This window comes from Astatotilapia calliptera, chromosome 9 (assembly GCF_900246225.1).
Source record: "Astatotilapia calliptera chromosome 9, fAstCal1.2, whole genome shotgun sequence".
NCBI classification, from domain to species: domain Eukaryota; kingdom Metazoa; phylum Chordata; class Actinopteri; order Cichliformes; family Cichlidae; genus Astatotilapia; species Astatotilapia calliptera.
Window position 1 is genome coordinate 29,579,917 of NC_039310.1, and position 23,523 is coordinate 29,603,439.

Consider the following 23,523-nt stretch of genomic DNA (forward strand, 5'->3'; position numbering starts at 1 on the left):
CTGAATAATTACACACTGCTTAAAATTAATTGCAGTATAATTATTTGTTTATTTCTTCCTCTGTAAGAAACTGACTTGCTGTCCCTTTGTTCCCGTGTACCTAAGTAATTGTGGGTAATATCTAGATGCACGCTCAATCATCCAGGTAAGGAAATCCCAGAAGTTGATTCTGTTCATCTGGACGTAGCGTTTTCAGTGGGACAAACGTTTCGTAACTCATCCCAGAGACTTCTTCAGTCTCAGCTGACTGCAGGTTTCTCCAATCTTATAAACACTTGCATAATTTTTGCATAATGAATGAACAATGGGCTGTGAGGTCAGTTCCTTGATCATTAGTATGCAAAGTGTCATGAACACTGATCACTAAATCCACTATTGGAGTGTACATTGTCCGCTCCATTCATAGCTGAATGCATCACATTTACTTCTTCACATTTTGTACCAGAAGATTTACCAGCCTTTAGAAGACAGTGGTCCCGAACCAGAAATGGTAAAGTCGCTGTGTATAAGAGCAAGAATATTATATAGGGTCTATCTGACAATATAAATGGTACTTGATTAAATATTAACAGCAGTACTAAGTAGCAGCCTGACCATTGATTCAGATTGAATACATAATTTTCTCTGGGAGCAGGCCTGTCGTCTGGAACATGCTTTATATTTACAGCATGGAGGGCATCCGGGTGGGTCTTTATAAATTGCTTGCAAGTAGTCTTAAGATGACACTTTGCAGATCCCAGTGCCAACACTTCTCATAAGCCTTCACCCTTGTGTACTTCTGCTCTGTGCTCACTTGACAAGTTGTTTCAGATAGTGGTCCGTCTTGGTAGTGATGGTGAGATGAAGCCTTGTGATGAACTGAAGCTTTCCATCCAACTGGTCGACTCATGGTTCGAAGCATTGTGATGATTCATTTGGAATTCATGACGACGTTTATGTGAAGCGTAGTTTGAATCTTTGTTTGCTGCTGGTTCGGTCAATATTGTTTGGAGAGAGATCAAACAGCTTTAGAATCGGTGCAAAAAGGGCGTAAACACAAAGCGCGGACCCGCCGAAACATCAGAATCAGCGAGCTGTCGGCTTTCAGTCCCGACCGTGTCCATGTCCACGTACGAGCCGTCGGGTGAGAAAGGCGACATCTCACTGCTTCTGATCCGTCGGAGGCTCTGTGCTTTGTGTTTATGTCTTTGTGCAGAATCTGTGTTCCTGCTCTCATTTACTGCTTTAGCTGTTTGGTGGTTGTTGAAATTTTGTGAGGTTTAACCTGAGATTCTGGCATTTCGGGCAAAATACATTTATATAAAAAAAATTGATTCAGGATTTTAATGAATCGATATGACGTTATCCAAGAATCGATTTTAATCGATCATCAAAACCCACCCCTAGTAACTGTGTAATGCTTATGTACATCTGGATAATGACACAAACTAGTGTGTGGCGCTTCACTTTTTAAAAAACTAAAAGACAGAAATCAGATTATAGGATCTGTAGTGTTGTTTATTTATATTATGGTTCTTATCATTCGTGATATTTATTACTGTGTGCATACTTTATTAGAAGAGATGAGATTTTAAAAAAATCTCTTCCTTCTTCCAATCAGCTGTGTTTTGCTGCCCATTTTATTTCGAATCTGGCGCGAACCGGCGAGCCAGTTACTGAATCAGTCACTGCATACGTAATCAAAGCGAGCCTCGATACACGCTTCACAAAAACTCGCCGAGATTACCCGACACAGGTAGTGATGGTAAATTTGATACTTTTTACTGAATCGAGTTTTAATGAGTCACTCACCAAAGTGAATCGGCTTTTTTGAGTCATTTGATTCACTGAGTCAGTTGACCAGAGAGTGCAAAAAAATGTACATTTTCACTCAAACTTAATTTTTTTCTCTTTTCATGTAAATCCCACTGCTAAGATGAATGATTCTAAAAACAACTATTTTATAGAGCAAAAAAAGAGTAAAAAAATTTCTAAAATTAAGCAATTTCCTATCAAAATTGCTTAATAAACATTTATTTTGTTTATTTTTATTTTATTAGTATTTTCCTTAAATGTGTTAAATATATATTTTCTCATCTAAATGTCCACTGAAATGTGAGCCTGGGGGCGGTAATGCGCTTTAACATTGGTTAAAGCGCATTGAGTAGAAGCTCAACATTGGTTGAGCTTCTACTCAAGGTCTTTTCTTCCAGTTCAGAGCAGAAATGTTTTTGTTAAGATACTGGATGTTGTGTTTTTCTCCACAATTTTAATTATAAGCTAGATACATTGCTGCTAACAGCAACAGGGATGAGTCAGTGAGTCAGTTGGACTTGTGAATCATGATTCATGAGTCAGTAAAGTGATTCTCCAGTATTGAACGATTCGCGCATCACTATTGATGATGTAATGTGATGTATCAAATGTGATACACTAAGTATCACAGGGTTGAAAAAATAAAGTCTCAGTTCTTCACTTACATATACATTATGACAGAAATCTTTATTGGCATGCGACCACTGTTTTTTAATTAAGACATTTACAGAAATTCACATTTTCATTCAAATTGTGCAAATATCAGCAAATTACAAACATATATCAATCGAAAAAGGCGTTTTTGAAATTTTTTAAATGGGAAACATTTCAGTGTTAAACATTAGGCCAGAAAAACGTCAGAGCGTGACGTCCCCCCTCTATAGAGGTCTGCATCAGCAGTTTAGATGCTGAACCTGATCTGTGTTTAGCTGTGTTGTGATCATAGTGATCATAATACTGTCAGAGTATTGGCCAAAAATGTTTTCTAGACTAAACAACATAAAAAACTAAGCGCTAAAAACTAATAATTAACATTATTTTAGCTGTTAGCTTACACACACAAACTAACAGCTGTGGCTGTTTTGAAACCTTTGTCTAAACTGACAGTTGGCCACATTTTCACTGGGATGTTTTCACTTCAGGTAAGAATAAAACTGGAGACAATTCTTGAAAGAAAAGGAATCAATTGAAGCATAAACACATTCAGCACATCCTTTAAACACAACAGATTGTCAAAGGCAAGACTGCTGATTTACAAACGTTGTTTTCAAGAGTTCTCAGTGATGGTCCTTCATCAAACATCTTTGAACAGACAAATATGCTTATGGTTCATTTCCCCACCTCTAATAATACTGATACAGCATGTTTAGTCTATCAATTGTTTCGTAGACTAAACAAGTACAAGTGAGTCAAGTTGAACTAGTTCTTGTAATTAAGACTTTGTCCACCAGGGGTCAGCATTTTTCAAATCACAGCAGCGTCTGATCTGAGCTGACTGCATACAGAGACTGTTGGTGAAAACAGCCTAATGGTTAACTCTACGTCACTATGTTTTTACTTTGTTCTTCATCAGGTAGTAAAATAAGGTTTCTCTTTGTTGTGACTCTGAACAAAACAGAGTCCATCCTGGTTTGTGACGACGATACAAAGGCCGCGTGTCTGTAGCGCGTTAGCAGCAGTGGGTAGCTGTATATTGTAATACACAGAAAAAGAAGGCTCATGTGATTATTGCTGTTCTATCCAACTGTCCTGCGGATGATTGATGAATCCTTTCTTAACTTCCTGATTATTAAATTTAGTACAATTAATGAATCAATGTAATATTAACTATGTATTAGAGACGTTGGCAATGATGAGGTAAACTCAGCTGATGCCATGAACAAAGGTTATGGATGAGGCTCGGCTTCATTACACAGTCACCCGCAAAATAAAAAGACAGTAAGACACATATTCGTCCTCAGAATAAGAAGGTCAGAAAGTCATTCATGTCTAATCTACAGTAGCTGTTACATCATATCAAGTAGAAAAATTTAGATTTTTTAAAATCTATTTATAGGATCCGTTAGTTTAGTATTCATTTTTCTGTATCCACAATGAATTAGTTTATTTCCTGTTTCATTAAGTTGTTTGTTTCTTGTTATATTTGTTATATATTTTTATTGTTTTTGTACTTCACTGATGTTTTTGGTGCTTTCTTTTCACCTTATTGTAAAAAACCCTGAGAGTTTCATTGTCTTGGTGCATGCTCAATCATCCAGGTAAGTAAATCTCCAAAAGTTGATTCTGCACGTAGCGTTTTGTGGGAGCAGACGTGCACCATAAACCTACACATACGGATCAGTATTTAAGGTTTGACTCTCGTCATCCACTGGAGCACAAACTGGGTGTCATCAGTAACATAGTTCCCGAGTTCCTTCATCTAAACTCTCTGCTTAAGATTAAGGAACTGACCTCCCAGCCCTTTGTTCCTTCAGTGGGCTGATTTCAGTCATTATGCAAATGTACTGTTTATAAGATTGAAACCTGCAGTCAGCTGAGACTGAAGAAGTCACTTGGATGAGTGACGAAACGTTTCTCCCACAAAACGCTACGTGCAGATGAACAGAATCAACTTTCTTTTTTTTTACTTGAACAAAAGTACCAGCTGTTCAATATTTATCAGCTCAAAGTGTGACATGAACAGATTAGTTTCCCTCATGATGGCAGAACGATGCAGACAGACCAGCACAAACAAACGCCATCACACTCTATGGTGTGTAGACACTGCAGTGATTCAACCCTGGACTATAAACAACTCAAAGTCAAACAAAGTGATTAAAGTGTAGCACAGACCTCCTGATGGAGATTAGGGCAGCGATCGACAGGCCGATCAATACCAGTCCACACATAACAGCTGTAGTAATGACTGCAGTGTTAGAGCGAGCCCCTGTGGAAAAATGTGTAATGAAAGTACAGTTACTAATCATAATGTTGGTGATTATCAAAGAATGTACATGATCTTTATAAGTATAAACACAGCTGACTTAATACTTCATACTAGTTTGCGCACCAGAATATTACTGTAATCCCGACAGGCTTGTTTTACTGCTGAATTATTCAAAAACTGAAGTGTATGATGACTAAGTGACAGTAAAACTTGCTGCTGCATCAGGATTAGTTATGTTTTCTGTTTTGGTTCAACAGACAGATTCACTTCCTCAATAAGCTTTAACTTGTTAACTGAACCATGAAGAGAGAAACCTGTAAAAAAGTCCATTTCCCCTCCAATTGTTCCCCTCACAGTCGCTCACATGTCTTATTTTAGGAAATTATGAGTAAAGCTCACGTGCAGTAATAACACGAGGTCATAGCTGCAGAAACACTGATAGGTTCACTTTTGATACAGTTACACTGAATCTTTACTTTTACGTTATTGGTCTGTGTAGTTATGTTTCAACAGCAAACATTTCTGGGTGTGGGCGACCGTGGCTCAGGGGGTTGGGAATTGCATCTGTAACCGGAAGGTCGCCGGTTCAATCCCTGGGCTCTCTGTCCTGGTCGTTGTGTCCCTGGGCAAGACACTTTACCCTACTTGCCTACTGGTGTTGGCCAGAGGGGCCGATGGCGCGATATGGCAGCCTCGCTTCTGTCAGTCTGCCCCAGGGCAGCTGTGGCTACAACTGTAGCTGCCTCCACCAGTGTGTGAATGTGAGAGTGAATGAATAGTGGTATTGTAAAGCGCTTTGGGTGCCTTGAAAAGCGCTATATAAATCCAATCCATTATTATTATTTCTGAGTAGAATAAGTCTTTGTCTGGCTGAATGTCCCCACTTTACAAATGCAATAATAAAAGCTCTGGCAGGTGCATGGTTACACATTTAGTCAGGACTCTACAGGTAAGAAGTTATTTGTTATGAGAAGTTGAGATTTTGGGTCATGTTGTTTCACTTTTTAAACCAATGCAAAGAAAATGTCCAAAATAAACATTTAGTAGTTTATTTTATGCTTTTGTCCAATTATCCAAATTTATTTGCATAGCCACCCTGGGGCGCACAGACACTGGCGCCCTCTGACCACCACCAGTAGGCAATGGGTGAAGTGTCTTGCCCAAGGACACAACAACCGAGACTGCCCAAGCCGGGGCTCGAACCGGCAACCTTCCAATTACAAGGCGAACTCCCAACTCTTGAGCCACGATCGCCCAATGATTAATTAATTTCTTTAGAAATCTGGCTTTATCTGGTCATCAGCTGGGCAAGTTTCTCCCTGCAGTGTTTTATATCAGCTCGATCTTACCTTCAGTTATTCTCAGGTGGATGTGGGTAATGTGCGTCTCCTCAGCATTACTGAGCTTACAGGTGTACATCCCCTCCTGCTTTGTGGATAAGTGCTTTAGCATGAGGCTGCCTGACTTGGACACATTCTCCACCTTCTGCCTCCACCCGTCTGACACCGAGTAGGTGACGTCGGTCCAGGACTGGCTCAGGACGGTCTGAGTGTGGTTGAATCTCCAGAGGAGGGTGAAGTTGGTGAGTGAAGTGTTTGAGGGGGTGCAGGGGATTGTCACACCAGTGCTGGGACCACTGATATCAGCTGAAGGCATACAACGTAAATGATTAACAACAATATTAAAAACTACAGTCTTGGGAAATTACTAAGAGGTCCATGCAGCCCCAAGCAACACCGAGCCGAGGCGAGCACTCCCACACAGAGCGTCATGTATCCATGGTAATCAAAGGAGCTTGCAAAGAAAAGCATCTGGACTTCTTTAAGATACTTGAAGACGTTTTGCCTTAACGCCCACTCACATCCTGGGCCATCTGATCTCAGGAATTTGCATGATAAGGTGGGGCCAGGTTTCACAATGAACTCACCCGAAACTCTGGCTGATTGAGACCCACACCCAGTTTCACACCTTGGCTCAGGCAATTAGAGGATCATCAGGGGGTCCTTTTGTCCCTCTGTGGGGGGAAACTCCCACTAGGTTTATATCTGGGACTCTCCACCATTTGACCTTAGAACTGAAGAAGCTTCTCGGATGAGAGGTGAAACGTCTTCAAGCAACTTAAAGAAGTCCAGACGCTTTTCTTTGCAAGCTCCTTTGACTACGATGACCTGGATGACTGAGAACCTTCACAGACATATCCATGGTAACCACATAGTGAACCCTCACCAGCCAAAAGACCCCAGCAAAGAGCGTTGTCCAACACTCATCAGTGATGTGATATTTGCTTGAGTTTTCAGGTTCTGTTGCCACAGCATCTTACAATGCAGAGAAGACAGAATGCAATTGGACGAGAAGCGAAACTTAAACTCACCGGCAAAAGTTAAGGATACAAAGTTTGTGTTTGGTGATTTTAATTCTGTAACAAAAAGCAGGAAAAATGGTAAAGAAGAGGAGTCCTGACTCTGAGGGACTCTCAGACAGCCATGAATTTGGGATATCAACAGGAACTCGTGATGTCGTCTACGAATGTCATCACACACCCACTGTTGTGCTTCACTTCTAGAACAAAACATCCAAGTCAATATCCTCAGATATTTGTAACAGGGTATCAGACTGATCCATGCTGCACTGTTCCTCCTGAAGCTTGAAGTCTTCCTAAAAGTATCGTAGCACGGACCTTCCCAGGATGGCTGAGAAATGTGAACCCTCTGGTTCCTCTGTGGATCCAGAGCACCAATCCGGAGGAGCTGTCCCCAAACCCCCACTGATGTCACCCAGGAGAAGCCTTCAAGACCCAAAGCCTAAAAGAACTTGAGTTGAATTTCATCCACCTCAGTGCACCAACCACCAAACAGCTTAATAAATACCTCAGTGACCTCTGCCCCGCTGGCAGACCAATCTTCCTTGTTTTCACTGAGCTCATATAGACCCCTGCAGCTGAGCCCTCCACATACTGATATATGTATGTTATTACTGATATTTAAAGAAATTCCTGTATTTTCTAACAGTGTTTTGATGAGAGAGAGCTCAACAGTTTTTTCTTCTTTTTTGCATAAACCACATCCAAAGTCCGCCTTTAACTTTTCTGCTTTTTGATCATTCTGGTGCGCCTTGTTCATCTTGACACTTTTTAAAGGTCCACAGTCTTTGTGTGGATGCTGCATTTTATCTGAAAGTGCACGGTGACGAAGATACATCACGGATAGAGATTTCCTTGCATTGTTTCATCAGGATAGATAAACAGGTTTTGTGTTTTTTGTTTGTTTGTTTTAATTTTACAGACAACATATTTAATGCAGTTTTCCTTCATATTTTTCCTAGTTATCTACGTCCCATCTGCAGTTCTCCTAGTTTGGTTGAAATACTCACATAGTCTCTGCAGAGTGGCTCTCCTCCTGTTCCTGCGAGTGCTAATGGTGCAGATAAAGAGCAGGTGATAAACACCGGCTGAAAGCATCTGAGAGCTGCTGATGTTGTAAAGCAGCTGCTCAGTCCGCTCGACTGTGGTGGTGTTAGTGAAGGTGATGTTGGATGGAGGGCTTGTGGACCAGGTGAGCTGAGGTTCAGGGTAGATCCCCTCTGACCTGCAACTGATCCTGTTTTCAACCTGATTCATTTTGACCTTATTAACTGGAGCTGCAACAAAAAATCACGGATCAAAAACTCATCATTAATCTGATGACAAAAATGAACACAAAATCTTCATTCATCTGACAGTGCACGGAGAACTGAGCTGATGTTCACTGCAAGTTTCTCCTACCGTCCACTTTTAGGTTGACAAATGACTCCTGGTTTCCCGTGATGGTGCTGGTGTGGCACTTATATCTGCCCTCATCCTGAACCTCCACACTTGTCAGCTGGAGTGAGGCATTTCCACTGGAGATCTGGTCCTTGAACAGTGAAGTCCTGTTTCTGTAGTACTGGTCCTGGTTTCCAAGCTGGTCTCTGCTGTAGTAGAATGAGTGGACATGAAGGTCTCTTGGTGTCTTAAACCAGTGGATGACGATTTCATTCCCAATCTTGAAACTGCACGGTAAGACGCATCTCTCCATGAAAACACAGGACACCTCAGTATCTGAAACATCAGAACAGACAAACACTAAAATTAAACACATACAGCGGCTTGCAAAAGTATTCGTCCCCTTGAACTTTTCCACAAACATGAATCAATTTGATTGGAATTCCACGTGAAAGACCCACACAAAGTGGTGAACACGTGAGAAGTGGAACGAAAATCATACATGACTCCAAACATTTTTTACAAATAAATAACTGCAAAGTGGGGTGTGCGTAATTATTCAGCCCCCTTTGGTCTGAGTGCAGTCAGTTGCCCATAGACGCTGCCTGATGAGTGCTAATGACTAAACAGAGTGCACCTGTGTGTGATCTAATGTCAGTACAAATACAGCTGCTCTGTGACGGCCTCAGAGGTTGTCTAAGAGAATATTGTGAGCAACAACACCATGAAGTCCAAAGAACACACCAGACAGGTCAGGGATAAAGTTATTGAGAAATTTAAAGCAGGCTTAGGCTACAAAAAGATTTCCCAAGCCTTGAACATCCCACGGAGCACTGTTCAAGCCATCATTCAGAAATGGAAGGAGTCCGGCACAACTGTAAACCTACCAAGACAAGGCCGTCCACCTAAACTCACAGGCCGAACGAGGAGAGCGCTGATCAGAAATGCAGCCAAGAGGCCCATGGTGACTCTGGACGAGCTGCAGAGATCTACAGCTCAGGTGGGGGAATCTGTCCATAGCACAACTATTAGTATCTGACCCACCTGGCCTTTTTGACAGCCACGTCTGGCCCATGTACCTGAAACATAAGAACATCTAACTTTAAAATATTAGAAATAAGCTTGCCTAAGAGTTCAGGCTGTGTTGAAGAATAAATATGGTCAAACCAAACGTTGACTTTCAAGCATGTTACAGTTGTGTAAATGCCGATTTTGCCCTATATGCTGTATTTCCATGAATGTTTGCAAATTCCTCAATTTTTCTAGTGAATTATAAAAACACGAGTGGTGGCTCAAAACTTTTACACAGCACTGTATACGTAACAGCCGCAGCACTTCTTCCTGCAAGGGTTACATGTTGTAACTTCGTACTGTTACTAGAGGAGAGCTTAAAAATTGTGTTGGACAGCCATTATTTCTGTCTTAATGGGCAACTCCCACTAGGGTTTAAATAGTGGGAGATTTACCCGAGGCACTGACCAGAGGGCAGCAGTCAAACAGGTGGTGGACGGGGTGCGAGAGGTCACCTGAGATAGTCCTGCTTTTTCTGACACAGGAGGATCTGGCCATGGCCTCCAGGGGTCGCAGAGGGCAGCCAGTGATTTTTGGGCAGTGTTAATTACCCTCTGAGCAGCCTGTTCTCAGTCGTGGCCCCTGCACATCTAGCTCCAAACACCCAGGCAGGAGGAGAGCACGCGCTCTTCTTGAAAATGGCTGTGAGTTCACTGCTATAAAACGACAGCCAATAAAGCAACTATGAGATGTGGTGGAACGGCAGATTCACATCACGGATCTGACAAATCTCCAGCAGCTGTGAGAAGCTATCAAGTCAACGTGGAACAGAATCTCAGAGGAGGGTTTCCAGAAGTGTTTGAAAGGGGCTAGAGGGGCTTGAGCACCCGCCCCTTTCCTGATGAGTGCCCAAAGTGCCCTTTTGTTGAGGCAACTTTTAAAAGATTTTTTTTGTGTGTGTGTGTGCGCGTGCGGAGTCCTGTCTGTGCCCCTCAACAATGTTATATTTAACTATTAATCACAGTTTTGCTAAATAAAAGGATCTGGCTTGCATCAGACGGCAGAACGCGCTGGTTACGAGCCGGGAACGAGCTCACAAAGAGCACGCGCATTTTTAGCGGTCCAGAGCTGTAGGAGAAACACAAGTTAACTCAGAGACACAGACTGATGCGACAAACCCAGTAAGTAGGTGTACAGCGTACACTGTAGTGTGTAGCACACAGGAGTATCAGCTTATTACGTACACGTTGGTAAGCTGTCTTGTGGCAACTGACGAACTGAAACAAACGAGCGTGCTGTGTGTGCAACAGCGCGACAAACATTACCTGTCCTTTTATTAACTGCACAGGTAGTGCTGGTCACAGCTGCTGGCTACCTGTGTAAGGCTGTCATGGGTCTGTAGCTCTGTCACCGTTTTAGGGAACATATTTAGTTTTAAAGTAAGTTTCCGGGCTTTTCCTGCCTTTCTGGAGGGATTATATTTCACTAAAAACGATCTAATATGCATGTCCACATAATTATGCATTATTATAATATTTTAAAAAACACACGCTGTATTTTAAAGAACATACATTAAGAAGCAGATTATATTAGATTTATATTTTAAATAAGACAAAATTAGGATTTTACAGCAGTAACATTATTGTATCTCTACAGTTTAAACATGTAATAAGCTTTGCCCTGCACAGAGTGGATAGTGAAACAAATGGAATCATCATAATGACATTATTTCATATTTATTACTTCCCCCTCCTCATTGCTTTATTATTGTAGCTCTAGTAATAAATAATAATGTAAGGATTCTGGATCAGCACCATGATGCCCATAGTATATACAGTATTCTGAAGAAGGTCTAAAATGTCACTGTGTGTGTTTTATTTTGATGGATTTTTAAAAAAAATATTACTCATGATATAACATTGTCCAGACATGCCTGGTAAGGACATGAGGAGGAAACAGCAGGAGCTGTGTGAGGCTACTAAAGGCAGGGCTATAACATTTTTCTGTCATCATTTTATTTTAGATTAAGTGCAAGAGTTGTTAGGTGTGGATAATTAGCTTATAGTTTATTGCAATAGAAAGTTGTGCCTTGTTCTCACATAGCAAGTGGAGAGTGATATATGAAAAGATGGGATGGAAGGAAGAAGAGAAGCAAAGAGTGATTCACAGGCAGAGCCTAAATTATTTCTCACAGTTTTTTGTTGCCTTATGGTTCCAAGCGCTGTCACCAATCTTTGCATTTTGTTATTATCTCATGACACTTGTTTAATCAGCTACCATCTCTCCTATGGACTTTTTAATGCCTACAGTCTCAGATCAACACAGCCCTGCCCACCAGCACTATCCACAGCAACCCCTCAACAGCAACATTGTACCCATCAGGTAAAGCATCGGCTACGTTTGCTTTGCCTTGTTGCCCATATTAGATTCTTGATGAATGTGTTGTTGTTGTTATTCAGCCTGGTTCAATGTGCCCCTTTAAACCTCTCTGCACGGCCCTGATTATTAACATTGTGTCTAACCCTGAGTGTGAGCTTGTTATTACAGCCTGTACTCTTTTAATTATTGTAGATCTTTAGCTATGTTGTGTTTTGATATGCTGTATTTTTACAACCTAAATTACAGAACTTAGACTTCTGTTTAATATTTTGTAAGTGAAAGCGGGCGGACTGATTGGAAAGCAAACTGAAATGTTTAAAGTACTTAGAATGAGGTTTTCAGAAGAGGAAGGGAAAAAGGAAGTAACATTGATACTTGATCTTCGCAAATATTCAGACATAAGGACTTCAGTGTTCAGAGATTTCAGTTACTGATTATATTTACATGATTAACAAGCACAGTGATGCATGTCTCCTCTGCTCTAAGCCCCAATAACCAAACTACAGTTTCCTCTAATAATCAAAGTTAACTATGGAGCCCATTCACTGACGTGCCGTCCAGACTCGTGTAACTGGCTTTGGCTACGAATAAAAGCCGAGATGTGCTTTTGCTGCTGTCCCATTGTAGTCGCTCAGGAAGAGGACGTCTCCCACCCAGCCCGACCGTTAACTTCTCCGCTTTAAAAGCATTTCCAGACCCACTGATAAATACGACGCATTACTCAAATCCTGACTGCGACATCATGTCTACGTTTAGATTTTTGTTCAGCCTGCTGAGATTTTCAGGGCTTTCCCTCCGTCGCAGGAAATCCCGTGTAGTCGGGCTGAGTTTGTTTCCTGATTTTTAATGTTTTTAACTAAAAAGTTTATGCGTCTTTTGAAGAACACAGACGCCAAGCTTCTTATTACAGCCTGTACTCTGTTAAGATGCTTATTGTAGATCTTTATTTTCGTTACTTCTAAGCAAAAGTTCGTTGGTTCAGTTCCAGCCAGGGATAATAAATAAATAGATAAATGAACAAACCCCGCCTTGTCACGAGGGAGCAGTAAATGCCTTCACGAAACATCAAAAGAAGTCCAAAGAAGTCCAGTCGCAGAGCCAAAGCGTGAAAACTGAATACAGTGAAAAGTTTCGACCAAGTTCCCCAAAATGTTTTTTTTTTACAAACGCTCTGATCAACTGACAGCAAACATCTCACTCACCTCCATCTACAATCGTCAGAAAGATCCAGAGCAACAAATACGAGCTCCGTTGACGCACCATTACTGTTACTGTAGCCGTCGCATTGAAATGTAATTATTTTGTGATTGCAATGTTCAAACTTTGGTGTTTAATCTGGATTCATGTTGTGTTGTCGCCACCTACTGGTTGGCCTGAGTGTGGCGCTTTGTGGTGCGCATGCTTTGGGGTGATGCTCAATTAAGTGCACGTGTCACCAGAGACTGAAGGCTCGAGCCAGAAAGAGAATGCTGGCCTGTGTAAAGGGTGGAAATATAGAAGATATGGACTACAATTGCTCATGAATGTTCAGTAGAAAGGCGCACACGGTATGTTGGTGCATTTACTTTGTGTGTATGTTTTATTTGAGTTGTAATTTTTGTTCTGCTGATGTAATATCCGTGTTTTTCATTGATCGTTTCACCATAGTTTTTCACGGTGTTTGCTGGTGAAAAGAAGATTAAAATACTGGCTGAACATCAGTTGGAGCATGGCCCTTTATTCTACTTCGAACATGAAAAACCTTCAGGAGCAGTTACAGTTACATTCTCCGCTGTGTCCCGCCTCCTCACCAGGGACCTACTGTCCACAGTTTTCTTTTAAATCAAATCAAATCACTTTTATTGTCACATCACATGTGCAGGTACATTGGTACAGCACATGTGAGTGAAATTCTTGTGTGCGAGCTTCACAAGCAACAGAGTTGTGCAAAATACAATAATGTAAACAAGCAAAATACAAGAATGGCTACATCTGAAATAATAGTATATGCATTTCTGGATGTGTATACTAAATATTTTTCTACACGTGTGTGTGTGTGTGTGTGTGTGTGTGTGTGTGTGTGTACACATATTTTACAAATTAAATAGAGTAAACAATAAATAAAATATATAAAATATACAGAGTTGAATATGTGCAAAACAGTGGCATTACTGTAAAGTATGGAGTGCATAATGTTAAAGTTCCAGTAGTGAAGCTGAGGTGTCTATGACGTGTTCAGCAGTCTGATGGCCTGGTGGAAGAAGCTGTCTCTCAGTCTGCTGGTACGGGACCGGATGCTGCAGAACCTCCTTCCTGATGGAAGCAGTCTGAACAGTTTATGGCTGGGGTGACTGGAGTCCTTGATGATCCTCCCCGCTTTCCTCAGGCAGCGCTTCCTGTAGATGTCTTGGAGGGAGGGAAGCTCACCTCCGATTATCCGTTCAGAGCACCGCACTACTCGCTGGAGAGCTTTGCAGTTGTAGGCGGTGCTGTTGCCATACCAGGTGGTGATGCATCCAGTGAGGATGCTCTCAATGGCACAGTGATAGAAGGTCCTGAGGATGCGGGGGCTCATGCCGAATCTTTTCAGTCTCCTGAGAAAGAAGAGGCGCTGCTGCGCCTTCTTCACTGTTTTGTTTGTGTGTACTGACCACGTAAGATCCTCAGCCAGATGTACACCAAGGAACCGGAAGCTGCTCACTCTCTCCACAGCAGCGCCGTTGATGGTGATGGGGTGTGTACTTCTCTGCACCTCCGGAAGTCCACTATCAACTCCTTTGTCTTTGCGACGTTGAGGGTGAGATGGTTGTCTTGACACCAGTGGGTCAGGGCGCTGACCTCCTCCCTGTAGGCCGTCTCATCGCCGTTGGTGATAAGACCCACCACTGTAGTGTCGTCCGCAAACTTCACAATGATGTTGGAGCTGTTAGTGGCTGTGCAGTCGTAGGTGTAGAGTGAGTATAGTATAGTTTACATGAGGTGGATGAAGTCAAACACAAAGCTCCCTGTAGTCAAAGTTTTTTTTCATTAACGTTTTCATTAAAATCATGAAAGTTATGGTGCAGTGACTGTTTTTATGTTTCTTTAAATTCAGAACCATAATTCCTGCTGCAAAGGTTAAAAAGGGGCCTGTTTACACATGCAAGTGAAGTTACGGGCATGAAATACACTTCAGACTGTGTTACAGGTCAAAATGAATAATATGCGATATTCAACTCAAAAACAAACTTATTAAATCTGCGGGGGTTTTTGTAACTTGTCGTGTTATTTTCTGTTGAACACCCATTTGCATATTTCGTCACCAAAAACTCTCCCAAACAAACCAGAAAATGTTGCAGGATCATCGGATTAAACATGTAACTGGTTTTCAAAGCTGTGGGACAAATCTGCAACAGAAACAAGAAAAATGATTTAATGTGATGGGTCCTGCAACACTGACGCACCGACGCATGTATCAAGCTCACATAGCAAAGCCTGCGTGCGTCGCTTTAAGAAAAAGTCACGTGATTGACACAGCTGCAGTATCACTCATTGCCAACGACCCAATCTGTGTTTAAAAGGTTCCGCATCTGTCAACGGAATGAGTCGCCACCAAAAAACACAAAATTACTCTCGCAAAGATAAAAAAATACACATCTCTCTCCATAACAAAATGGAGCCCGAAAGAAAAAGAAATGTTTCTGCTGTGTGGGATCATTTTGATCTTTTAACTGCAAATAAGGTAATAGTTTGTCTGTCTTTGTTTCAGTGTAACCTATCATAATAGGAAAAACAGCAATGTGACTTGAAGTGTAAATTATTTATTTCATTTTATGCAGGTTAAATGTCGCATCTGTTCTGCGGAGCTTTCTTACACAAACAAAAGCACCTCCTCAGTGTTTAGGCATTACAGAGCCAAACATGAAAATGAGGAGACAAACACACCGAGGATGAACACTGGTGGGCCTATATAGACACTGAACATCTTTATCATCATTTGTTTTAATTAATATGTGTTTTATTATTTTCATCTAGGAAGACTGTTCTGGACCAGGCAGTACTGGATTTTATTATAAAGGACTGCCAACCCCTTAGTATTGTGGAGAGTGTCGGAGAGAAAAATTCCAAGATCAGAGGATCCTTTAACGTACTGGGGGGAAAGGAAGACATATTATCAGAACCTTATCCACCTGGCTTTACAGTTTTTGTGTAGCCCAGCTTCATCTGTGCCTGTGAGTTTTCCAAAGCTGTGGAAATGGTGCAAAAAAAAAAAAATGCAATAGACTGAATTCAAAAACATTGGATAAACTTTTTTTTCTGAATAGAATTTTATAATAAACTCTGAGTCAAATGGGTAATATTACATTCACAATACTTTCATTTTAATTTTCACTTAATGTCATTCACAATATATTTGTAGAGTATAAAATAAAGATGTGTAAAATATTTGCAATGTAAAAGATATAAAATGATTCCATGGAAAGTACAATACCTTACAGTGTACAAGTGTGACTTGGCCATTGAATCAGTGTCTGTTGTGAGTCTCAAGTTGCCTGCAATGGTATTTAAGGTCCAGCAGGTGTCAGCATGGAGCAAAACAGCAACACTGTGTCGACACAGCATGGATACAGTTTGTGCTGAAACGCTTCACGAGGCCTCATCTACCCATCGCTACACGAAACCGAACATGACCGTATTCAGTCATAGTCCCCTGACCTGTAAAGCATCATCGATGCAAGCAGCATGTAAATTCAAAAGACGGCATAATATCATTTTACCTCTTTTCTTCGTCCAGTGCAGAACCACACCAGCTGCTGTCGCTGATAATGCAATGACCAAAATGTGCTTTTGGTATATAGGTTTTGCCTTCTGCACTTAAGATGCGTTTAGATGAGGCCTGCTGGCTTTTAATTCAATCACCATTTTCTGCACAGCTGTCACATGACTACACTCAGACATCACGCAGACTTCATTACAGGGAGATAAAAGATTAAAGATCTGCTTAATTGCAAAGAAAGCCTTTCAGATGTATCTTTTAGAAAAGTTCAGGGCTGCAGTGAGTGTGAGTCCAGGTCACATGCCCCAGCAGAGGGAGTGTTCGCCCAGGGCGCCAAACAGGCTAGGACCGCCACTGACGCCACAAAATGTTGAAGTCCTTCTCTTAAAGCTCTTTAGCCTTTTCGGTTAGTGTTCATACTCTTTCGCTTTTATGAGCAGTCTGTAGTTCTGTAATTTGCTCAGCATCATCTTCTTCCACTGCAGTAAGTGGTACAGCATAGTGCTCTTGGAGATCTTTGTCAACCGTCTTGTGAGTATAGTTAAATGTCATTTAATGGTCTGTGTTTAGATTTCAAAATCCTTAAGTATTACTCTGGGGTTACTGTTGCATATACTTTAGCTGTAATGACATTCACTCTTAATGCAGATGCGTTTGTACTGAAAGAACCCTGCGAACTTCACTCATAGTTCGACCTTAAACAAGCACACAGAACTCTTCCCTAAACTACAAAGCATCACTTTGAAGTACAGTAGAAATTAAGTTACCTTTGATGAACATGTTATAGAAACTTATTGTGGATCTTTCAACTTGCCTTACACCACTCTCATTCTACTTTTAACACTGTCCTTTGTTAATTTCCACCTTACTCCAGTTGTATACCGTAGTTGCTGCTGTGCTTGGCTGCTTGTGAGCAGTAAGCTTGTGTAATGGCGCCCTCTTGTGTCGCTCTACTGTACCGTCACTCTCTGCAGCTGCCGTCTTTGTGATGAGCTTCTTGAGAACTGAAGAAGCTTCTCGGATGAGAGGTGAAGCGTCTTCAAGCAACTTAAGGAAGTCCAGACGCTTTTCTTTCCAAGCTCCTTAGACTACGATGAACTGGATGGCTGAGAACCTTCACCGACTCTTAATATAAGCAGTCCTTACCCTTAAATCTCACCTCTCTTCTTCCTCTCCTGTCTTTATTATCTTTCTCCATCTCTGCGTGAAATTAGCTCCCCTTCTTTTCTTTCCCAGTGATATACAGCAGATGGACCTTCTGTGCCATTTCATGTTTAGGTCAGTTATATTTCTTTGTGCAGTCATTTGGTTTGTTAAGTTTGCAGTTCTTTGCCTGAGTTCAGTTTTGTTTCTTTGACCTTTTTTATGAGCTCAACATTAATTACTTTTGTAAACATAATTTTTGGGTTAAATGAATGAAAACCCTGTTTTTCTAATAATTCCTGTGACTCCTGCTTTTTCCAACTCTGCCGATCACACAGCCCTAAATATTTGTTTAATGTCCTGGTCAAATATTACTCCAAGGTGTTACTGGAGGCCAAGGTAATGCCATCCAGAGCAAGTATCTGGTTAGACACCACATTTCTAGGTATTTTAGGGCCACGTATAATCAGCGGCAGAAAGCTAGTTGTCACCCAGGTCTTTATATCAAGCTCTGCTGTGTTCAAGCTATTAATTACTGCGCGCAAGAGAACCACAACACACATCAAACATTAAGGTTCAGTTATGCCAGCTTTAACTTTGGGATGCCTCAGCTTCTCCTTTATCCCCCCCACACACAACTCTCTGCATCAGGAAGGTCCTGGCACTGGTCATCCTGGGAGTTTCGTCCTTCTACGCCCTAACAGTTAGCAGATAACATAGTGAAGCAGCGCCAAGCAGTTTTCACAAGGTCATGCTGACACATAATTTGACTATGACTTTAAACATTGGTAACTTCAGGTGTTGCTCTGATATACAGGAAATGACATCACGGCTCAAACTCTTTGTCAGTAAACCATTTCTTTATTTAACATATAAAATTTTGGTTTAACTGTTGCAGGATCTCATAACAAACAAGCTGAAAAAAAAAAAACTGCAGAAAACATGGATCGATGCATTCATTAAAAACATGATAACAGGAAACAGATTTTTTGATTCAACTGCTGGAACAAAGCTAACCACTCAACATGAACACTACAGTAGAACAGTTTAGAAAGCTTAAAATGTAACGAGGCACATTTTCATTCATGTTGTTTGAAGTCCTTTGAAGTGGTGAAGCCTCTCCCACATTCTTTACAGTAGTTCAGTTTGTCTCCAGTGTGTCTACGTTGATGTATTTTAGGGTCTTTTGATGACTGAAAGTTTTTCCGCAAAGGTCGCAAAAAAGTCTTTCCCACAGCGATGACAGGGTTGAGAACTGGATCCATCTGTGTCGCTCTGCTTCTAAACAAAGACACAAACACAGTGTAAGTCAGTCCTTCAACATTTTCACCCTGAACGTTGCCTGAAATAAAGAGCATCTCTGCCAAAGTCCAATTACATTTTACTGTTTACATTATCACACTCAGCTCAATTTAAATTGCTATAAAAACGATAAGAGTAAAACCATTAAATTAATACTAGTTTAATGCTACAATAACAATAATACAATTCTCAAACACTATCACTAAAAACCTGTGATTAGAGTCTGAATAATCACTCAGAGGTGTTTTTCCATGCAGTAAAATTGCTAACATGCTAATACAAGTTGTTTCAAACAGTTGGGTTGACAAGATAAAAATATAGATACATACCTCACAGTAACTGCACTTGTAGAGTCTTTCTGGTGTGGATCTTTTGGTGTGCTTTCAGGTGATATGGAGATTTAAAAGTCTTGTCACACAAGTCACATTTATAAGGTCTCTCCTCAGAGTGGGTAAACATGTGTTGTTGTAAGTGTGTGCCTGTTAAACATAGTTTACCACACTGATCACAGCTGTACACATCATGTCTGGTGTGAATGCGTAGGTGTGTATTTCGGTTCTGTTTCAGGCTGAAGGTTTTTCCACAAACGTCACAGCTGTATGCTTTAATCCCAGAGTGGGTAACTAGATGACTCTGTAAGCTGCTACTCTGAGTAAAAGCTCTGCCACACTGATCACAGCTGTACGCTTTAACTCCACTGTGGATGAGTTGATGTGATTTTAAGCTTCCAGACTGAGTAAACGACTTTCCACAGTCTCCACAGCTGAACGGTCTCTCTCCAGTGTGGATGAGTTGGTGGTTTTTTAAGCTTCCAGACTGGGTAAAAGACTTCCCGCACTCATCACAGCTGAACGGTCTCTCTCCAGTGTGGATGAGTTGGTGTTTTTTAAAGGTTCCAGACTCGGTAAAAGACTTTCCACAGTCTCCACAGCTGAACGGTCTCTCTCCAGTGTGGATGAGTTGGTGGTTTTTTAAGCTTCCAGACTGGGTAAAAGACTTTCCGCACTCATCACAGCTGAACGGTCTCTCTCCAGTGTGGATGAGTTGGTGTTTTTTAAAGGTTCCAGACTCGGTAAAAGACTTTCCACAGTCTCCACAGCTGAACGGTCTCTCTCCAGTGTGGATGAGTTGGTGTCTTTTTAAGTTTCCAGACTCGGTAAAAGACTTTCCACAGTCTCCACAGCTGAACGGTCTCTCTCCAGTGTGGATGAGTTGGTGGTTTTTTAAGCTTCCAGACTGGGTAAAAGACTTCCCGCACTCATCACAGCTGAACGGTCTCTCTCCAGTGTGGATGAGTTGGTGTTTTTTAAAGGTTCCAGACTCGGTAAAAGACTTTCCACAGTCTCCACAGCTGAACGGTCTCTCTCCAGTGTGGATGAGTTGGTGGTTTTTTAAGGTTCCAGACTGGGTAAAAGACTTTCCGCACTCATCACAGCTGAACGGTCTCTCTCCAGTGTGGATGAGTTGGTGTCTTTTTAAGCTTCGAGACCCAGTAAACGACTTTCCACAGTCTCCACAGCTGAACGGTCTCTCTCCAGTGTGGATGACCTGATGCATTTTTAGGGAAGCTTTAACGGTAAAATCCTTCCCACACTCGTCACAACTGTATTTTCTCTCTCCCTTTCTTCTGTGAGGTTTGTCGGCCTCCTGAGAGCGCTTACTTCTTGGTCCACGTTGGTCCTGCAGTGACAGAGAAACAAACAGAGGCAGTGAGTGAAATGCAGTCGTGGAACAAACTGAACTCCCTCCATTAACCCTTTATGGGTGGTCCAAGTGTGCTATAGAGATTATCTATAGCACATTTGGACACACACACGCACACACGGACACACACACACACACACACACACCTGTGTTGAGCTCATTGTTTCCTCTGTAGTGACTCAGCTGAGTCCAGATGGCTGAAAATGTTCCTCTGCTGCTCCGTCAGACTCTTCTCCTCCTGCTGATCAGCTGGGACACAAAACAGATCTTTGTTAGGCTCCACACTGCACTGAAGAGTCAAAGTGTCTCATATGTTCATCTGACAACACAAAGTACAAATTTCACTCTGATTGCTTGTAGAAATCTTGTGAGACGTGTTGTGCTGCAAAGTGAGGAAACTCTCTCACTCACTTATACTTCAGGAAGAACTTTGTGACAGTGGCTCTAATATTCTAAGCAGCCCTTTACTATGACAGGGCCAGAAAGTCCTATTTGAAGGTTTGGGAGAAGGACCATGTTAAAGGTGGATTGGGGTTTATACACTTTGTTATGATACAGGTAAGGCTGTAAGAGCCTGAGAAGGTGTCCTGAATGAAGCTCTAAAACCAGTTTTCAGCTAACGACTCTGCTTCAGTCTGGAAAACAGCAACTACAAGTTTAAAGACTCCATCAACAATTCACACCCAGCAACAGCCTGAACAGCTCCTCCTGTGGTTTCCACAAACAGGGACAGACCTGTTACTCCCCCACCCCACACTTTCAACTCCTTCAGGCCCCCAGCTCCACCTACATAATGACTGAAACTAGCACCACTGAAGGAACAATGGGCTGGGAGGTCAGTTCCTTGACCATTAATATGCAAATTCTCATGACCATGTGATTGCAGCCATTCCCCAAACTCTTCGTGAAAGGTACTCATGACCATTGATCAATGAGCTTCTATCAGTGAAAAGACTTTTCTACTCCAACTTTCTGCCAGCAAATGCTCAACTTCTCCCAGCGTGCTGAGCCAATGATTAGTTGGTGTTTTTCTTTTGCTAATTAAAAAAAAAGAAAACCACTTCCTGTCATGTGTTCATCCAGAGCAGCTGGACAATAAAGTTTATTGTGATCCTGATACTGCAGCAGATCGCTCTCCAAGTTCCAAGTTCAACTTTATTGTTTATCAGTCAGTCCCTTTTTGCTGAGGAGACGGATGGCTTGTGGAAAAAAGCTGTTGCACAGTCTGGATGTGTGTGCCCGAATGCTTCGGTACCTTTTTCCAGATGGCAGGAGTGTAAAGAGTGTGTGAGAGGGGTGTGTCCGATCAGCCACAATGCTGGTGGCTTTGCGAATGCAGCGTGTGGTGTAGATGTCCTCAATAGAGGGTAGAGAGACCCCGATGATCTTCTCTGCTGTTCCCACTATCCGCTGTAGGGTCTTGCGGTCTGATATGGCACAGCTCCCAAACCAGACAGTGATGCAGCCGCTCAGGATGCTCTCAATAGTTCCTCTATAGAAGGTGGTCAGGATCGGTGGTGGAAGCCGGGCCTTTCTCAGTCTTCTCAGAAAGAAGAGACGCTGTTGGGCTTTCTTGTGCAGGGAGCTGGTGTTGAGGGACCAGCCGAGGTCCTTCTCCAGGTGTACACCCAGGAATTTGGTGCTGTCAACGATCTCCACAGAGGAGCCGTTGATGCTCAGCAGTGAGTGGTCGCCTCGTGTCCTCCTAAAGTCAACAACCATCTCTTTTGTCTTGTCAACATTCAGAGACAGGTTGTTGTCCTTACACCAGTCCGTTAGTCTCTGCACTTCCTCTCTGTACGCTGACTCGTCGTTCTTGCTAATGAGACCCACCACGGTCGTGTCATCAGCGAACTTAATGATGTGATTTGAACTGTGTGTTGTTACACAGTCATGAGTCAGCAGTGTGAACAGCAGAGGACTGAGTACACAGCCTTGTGGGGCCCCAGTGCTCAGTGTGGTGGTGCTGGAGGTGCAGTTCCCGATCCGTACTGACTGAGGCCTTCCGGTCAGAAAGTCCAGGATCCAGTTGCAGAGGGAGGTGTTCAGGCCTAACAGGCTCAGCTTTCCGATCAGTTGTTGGGGGATGATTGTGTTAAATGCTGAGCTGAAATCTATGTACAGCATTCGGACGTGTGAGTCCTTCTTGTCCAAGTGTGTCAGGGCAAGATGGAGTGCAGTGGAGATGGCGTCGTCCGTTGAGCGGTTATGGCGGTATGCAAATTGCATTGGGTCCAGTGAGGGGGGCAGCAGGGTCTTGATGTGTCTCATGACGAGCCGTTTGAAGCACTTCATGATGGTGGGTGTAAGTGCGATAGGGCGGTAGTCATTGAGACAGGACACAGAAGACTTCTTGGGCACGGGGACGATGGTGGTGGCCTTGAAGCACGTGGGGACAACGGCACTGCTCAGAGAGATGTTGAAGATGTCGGTGAGAACATTTGCCAGCTGATCAGCACATTCTGAGCACTCTGCCTGGGATGTTGTCTGGTCCAGCAGCTTTACGTGGATTGACTCTGCGTAGAGTTTTCCTCACCTCAGCTGTAGTGAGACACAGGACCTGGTCGTTCGGAGGAGGGGTGGTCTTCCTCGCCGCCACGTCGTTCTGCCTGTCGAACCGAGCATAGAAGTTGTTAAGCACATCTGGGAGGGAGCCGTCACTGTCACAGGCAGGTGGTGTCGTCCTGTAGTTAGCGATGGCTTGTAAGCCCTGCCACATGCGTCGTGTGTCGCCGCTGTCCTTAAAGTGGTTGTGGATTCTCTGGGCGTGTGCGCGCTTCGCCTCTCTGA

The 23,523-nt window shown here is 42.4% G+C and overlaps 3 protein-coding genes across 4 annotated transcripts in view; 1 reads left to right on the plus strand and 2 right to left on the minus strand.

Annotated features, from left to right (window-relative positions):
* Positions 1 to 23,523, plus strand: part of LOC113029487 (gastrula zinc finger protein XlCGF8.2DB-like) — a 62,808-nt gene that overhangs the window by 20,149 nt on the left and 19,136 nt on the right. The gene's annotated exons all lie outside the window — the stretch shown is intronic.
* Positions 2,463 to 13,194, minus strand: LOC113029476 (V-set domain containing T-cell activation inhibitor 1-like). Of its 2 annotated transcripts, none has more exons than XM_026180362.1 (6): positions 13,052 to 13,194; positions 8,481 to 8,795; positions 8,090 to 8,356; positions 6,070 to 6,366; positions 4,627 to 4,720; positions 2,463 to 3,480 (listed from the first exon to the last, which is right to left on the minus strand). In XM_026180362.1, exons 1-6 carry the CDS (start codon positions 13,110 to 13,112, stop codon positions 3,333 to 3,335), a joined length of 1,182 nt encoding a protein of 393 aa, XP_026036147.1. In that variant the 5' UTR covers positions 13,113 to 13,194; the 3' UTR covers positions 2,463 to 3,332. The 2 variants fall into 2 exon arrangements, with proteins under 2 accessions (XP_026036147.1, XP_026036148.1); XM_026180363.1 differs by lacking the exon at positions 13,052 to 13,194 and adding an exon at positions 12,873 to 12,989.
* On the minus strand, positions 18,303 to 20,657 carry LOC113029493 (zinc finger protein 418-like). Its single transcript, XM_026180381.1, has 3 exons — positions 19,723 to 20,657; positions 19,359 to 19,470; positions 18,303 to 19,008 (listed from the first exon to the last, which is right to left on the minus strand). The coding sequence occupies exons 1-2, from the start codon at positions 20,584 to 20,586 to the stop codon at positions 19,360 to 19,362; spliced, it is 975 nt and encodes a 324-aa protein (XP_026036166.1). The 5' UTR covers positions 20,587 to 20,657; the 3' UTR covers positions 18,303 to 19,008; position 19,359.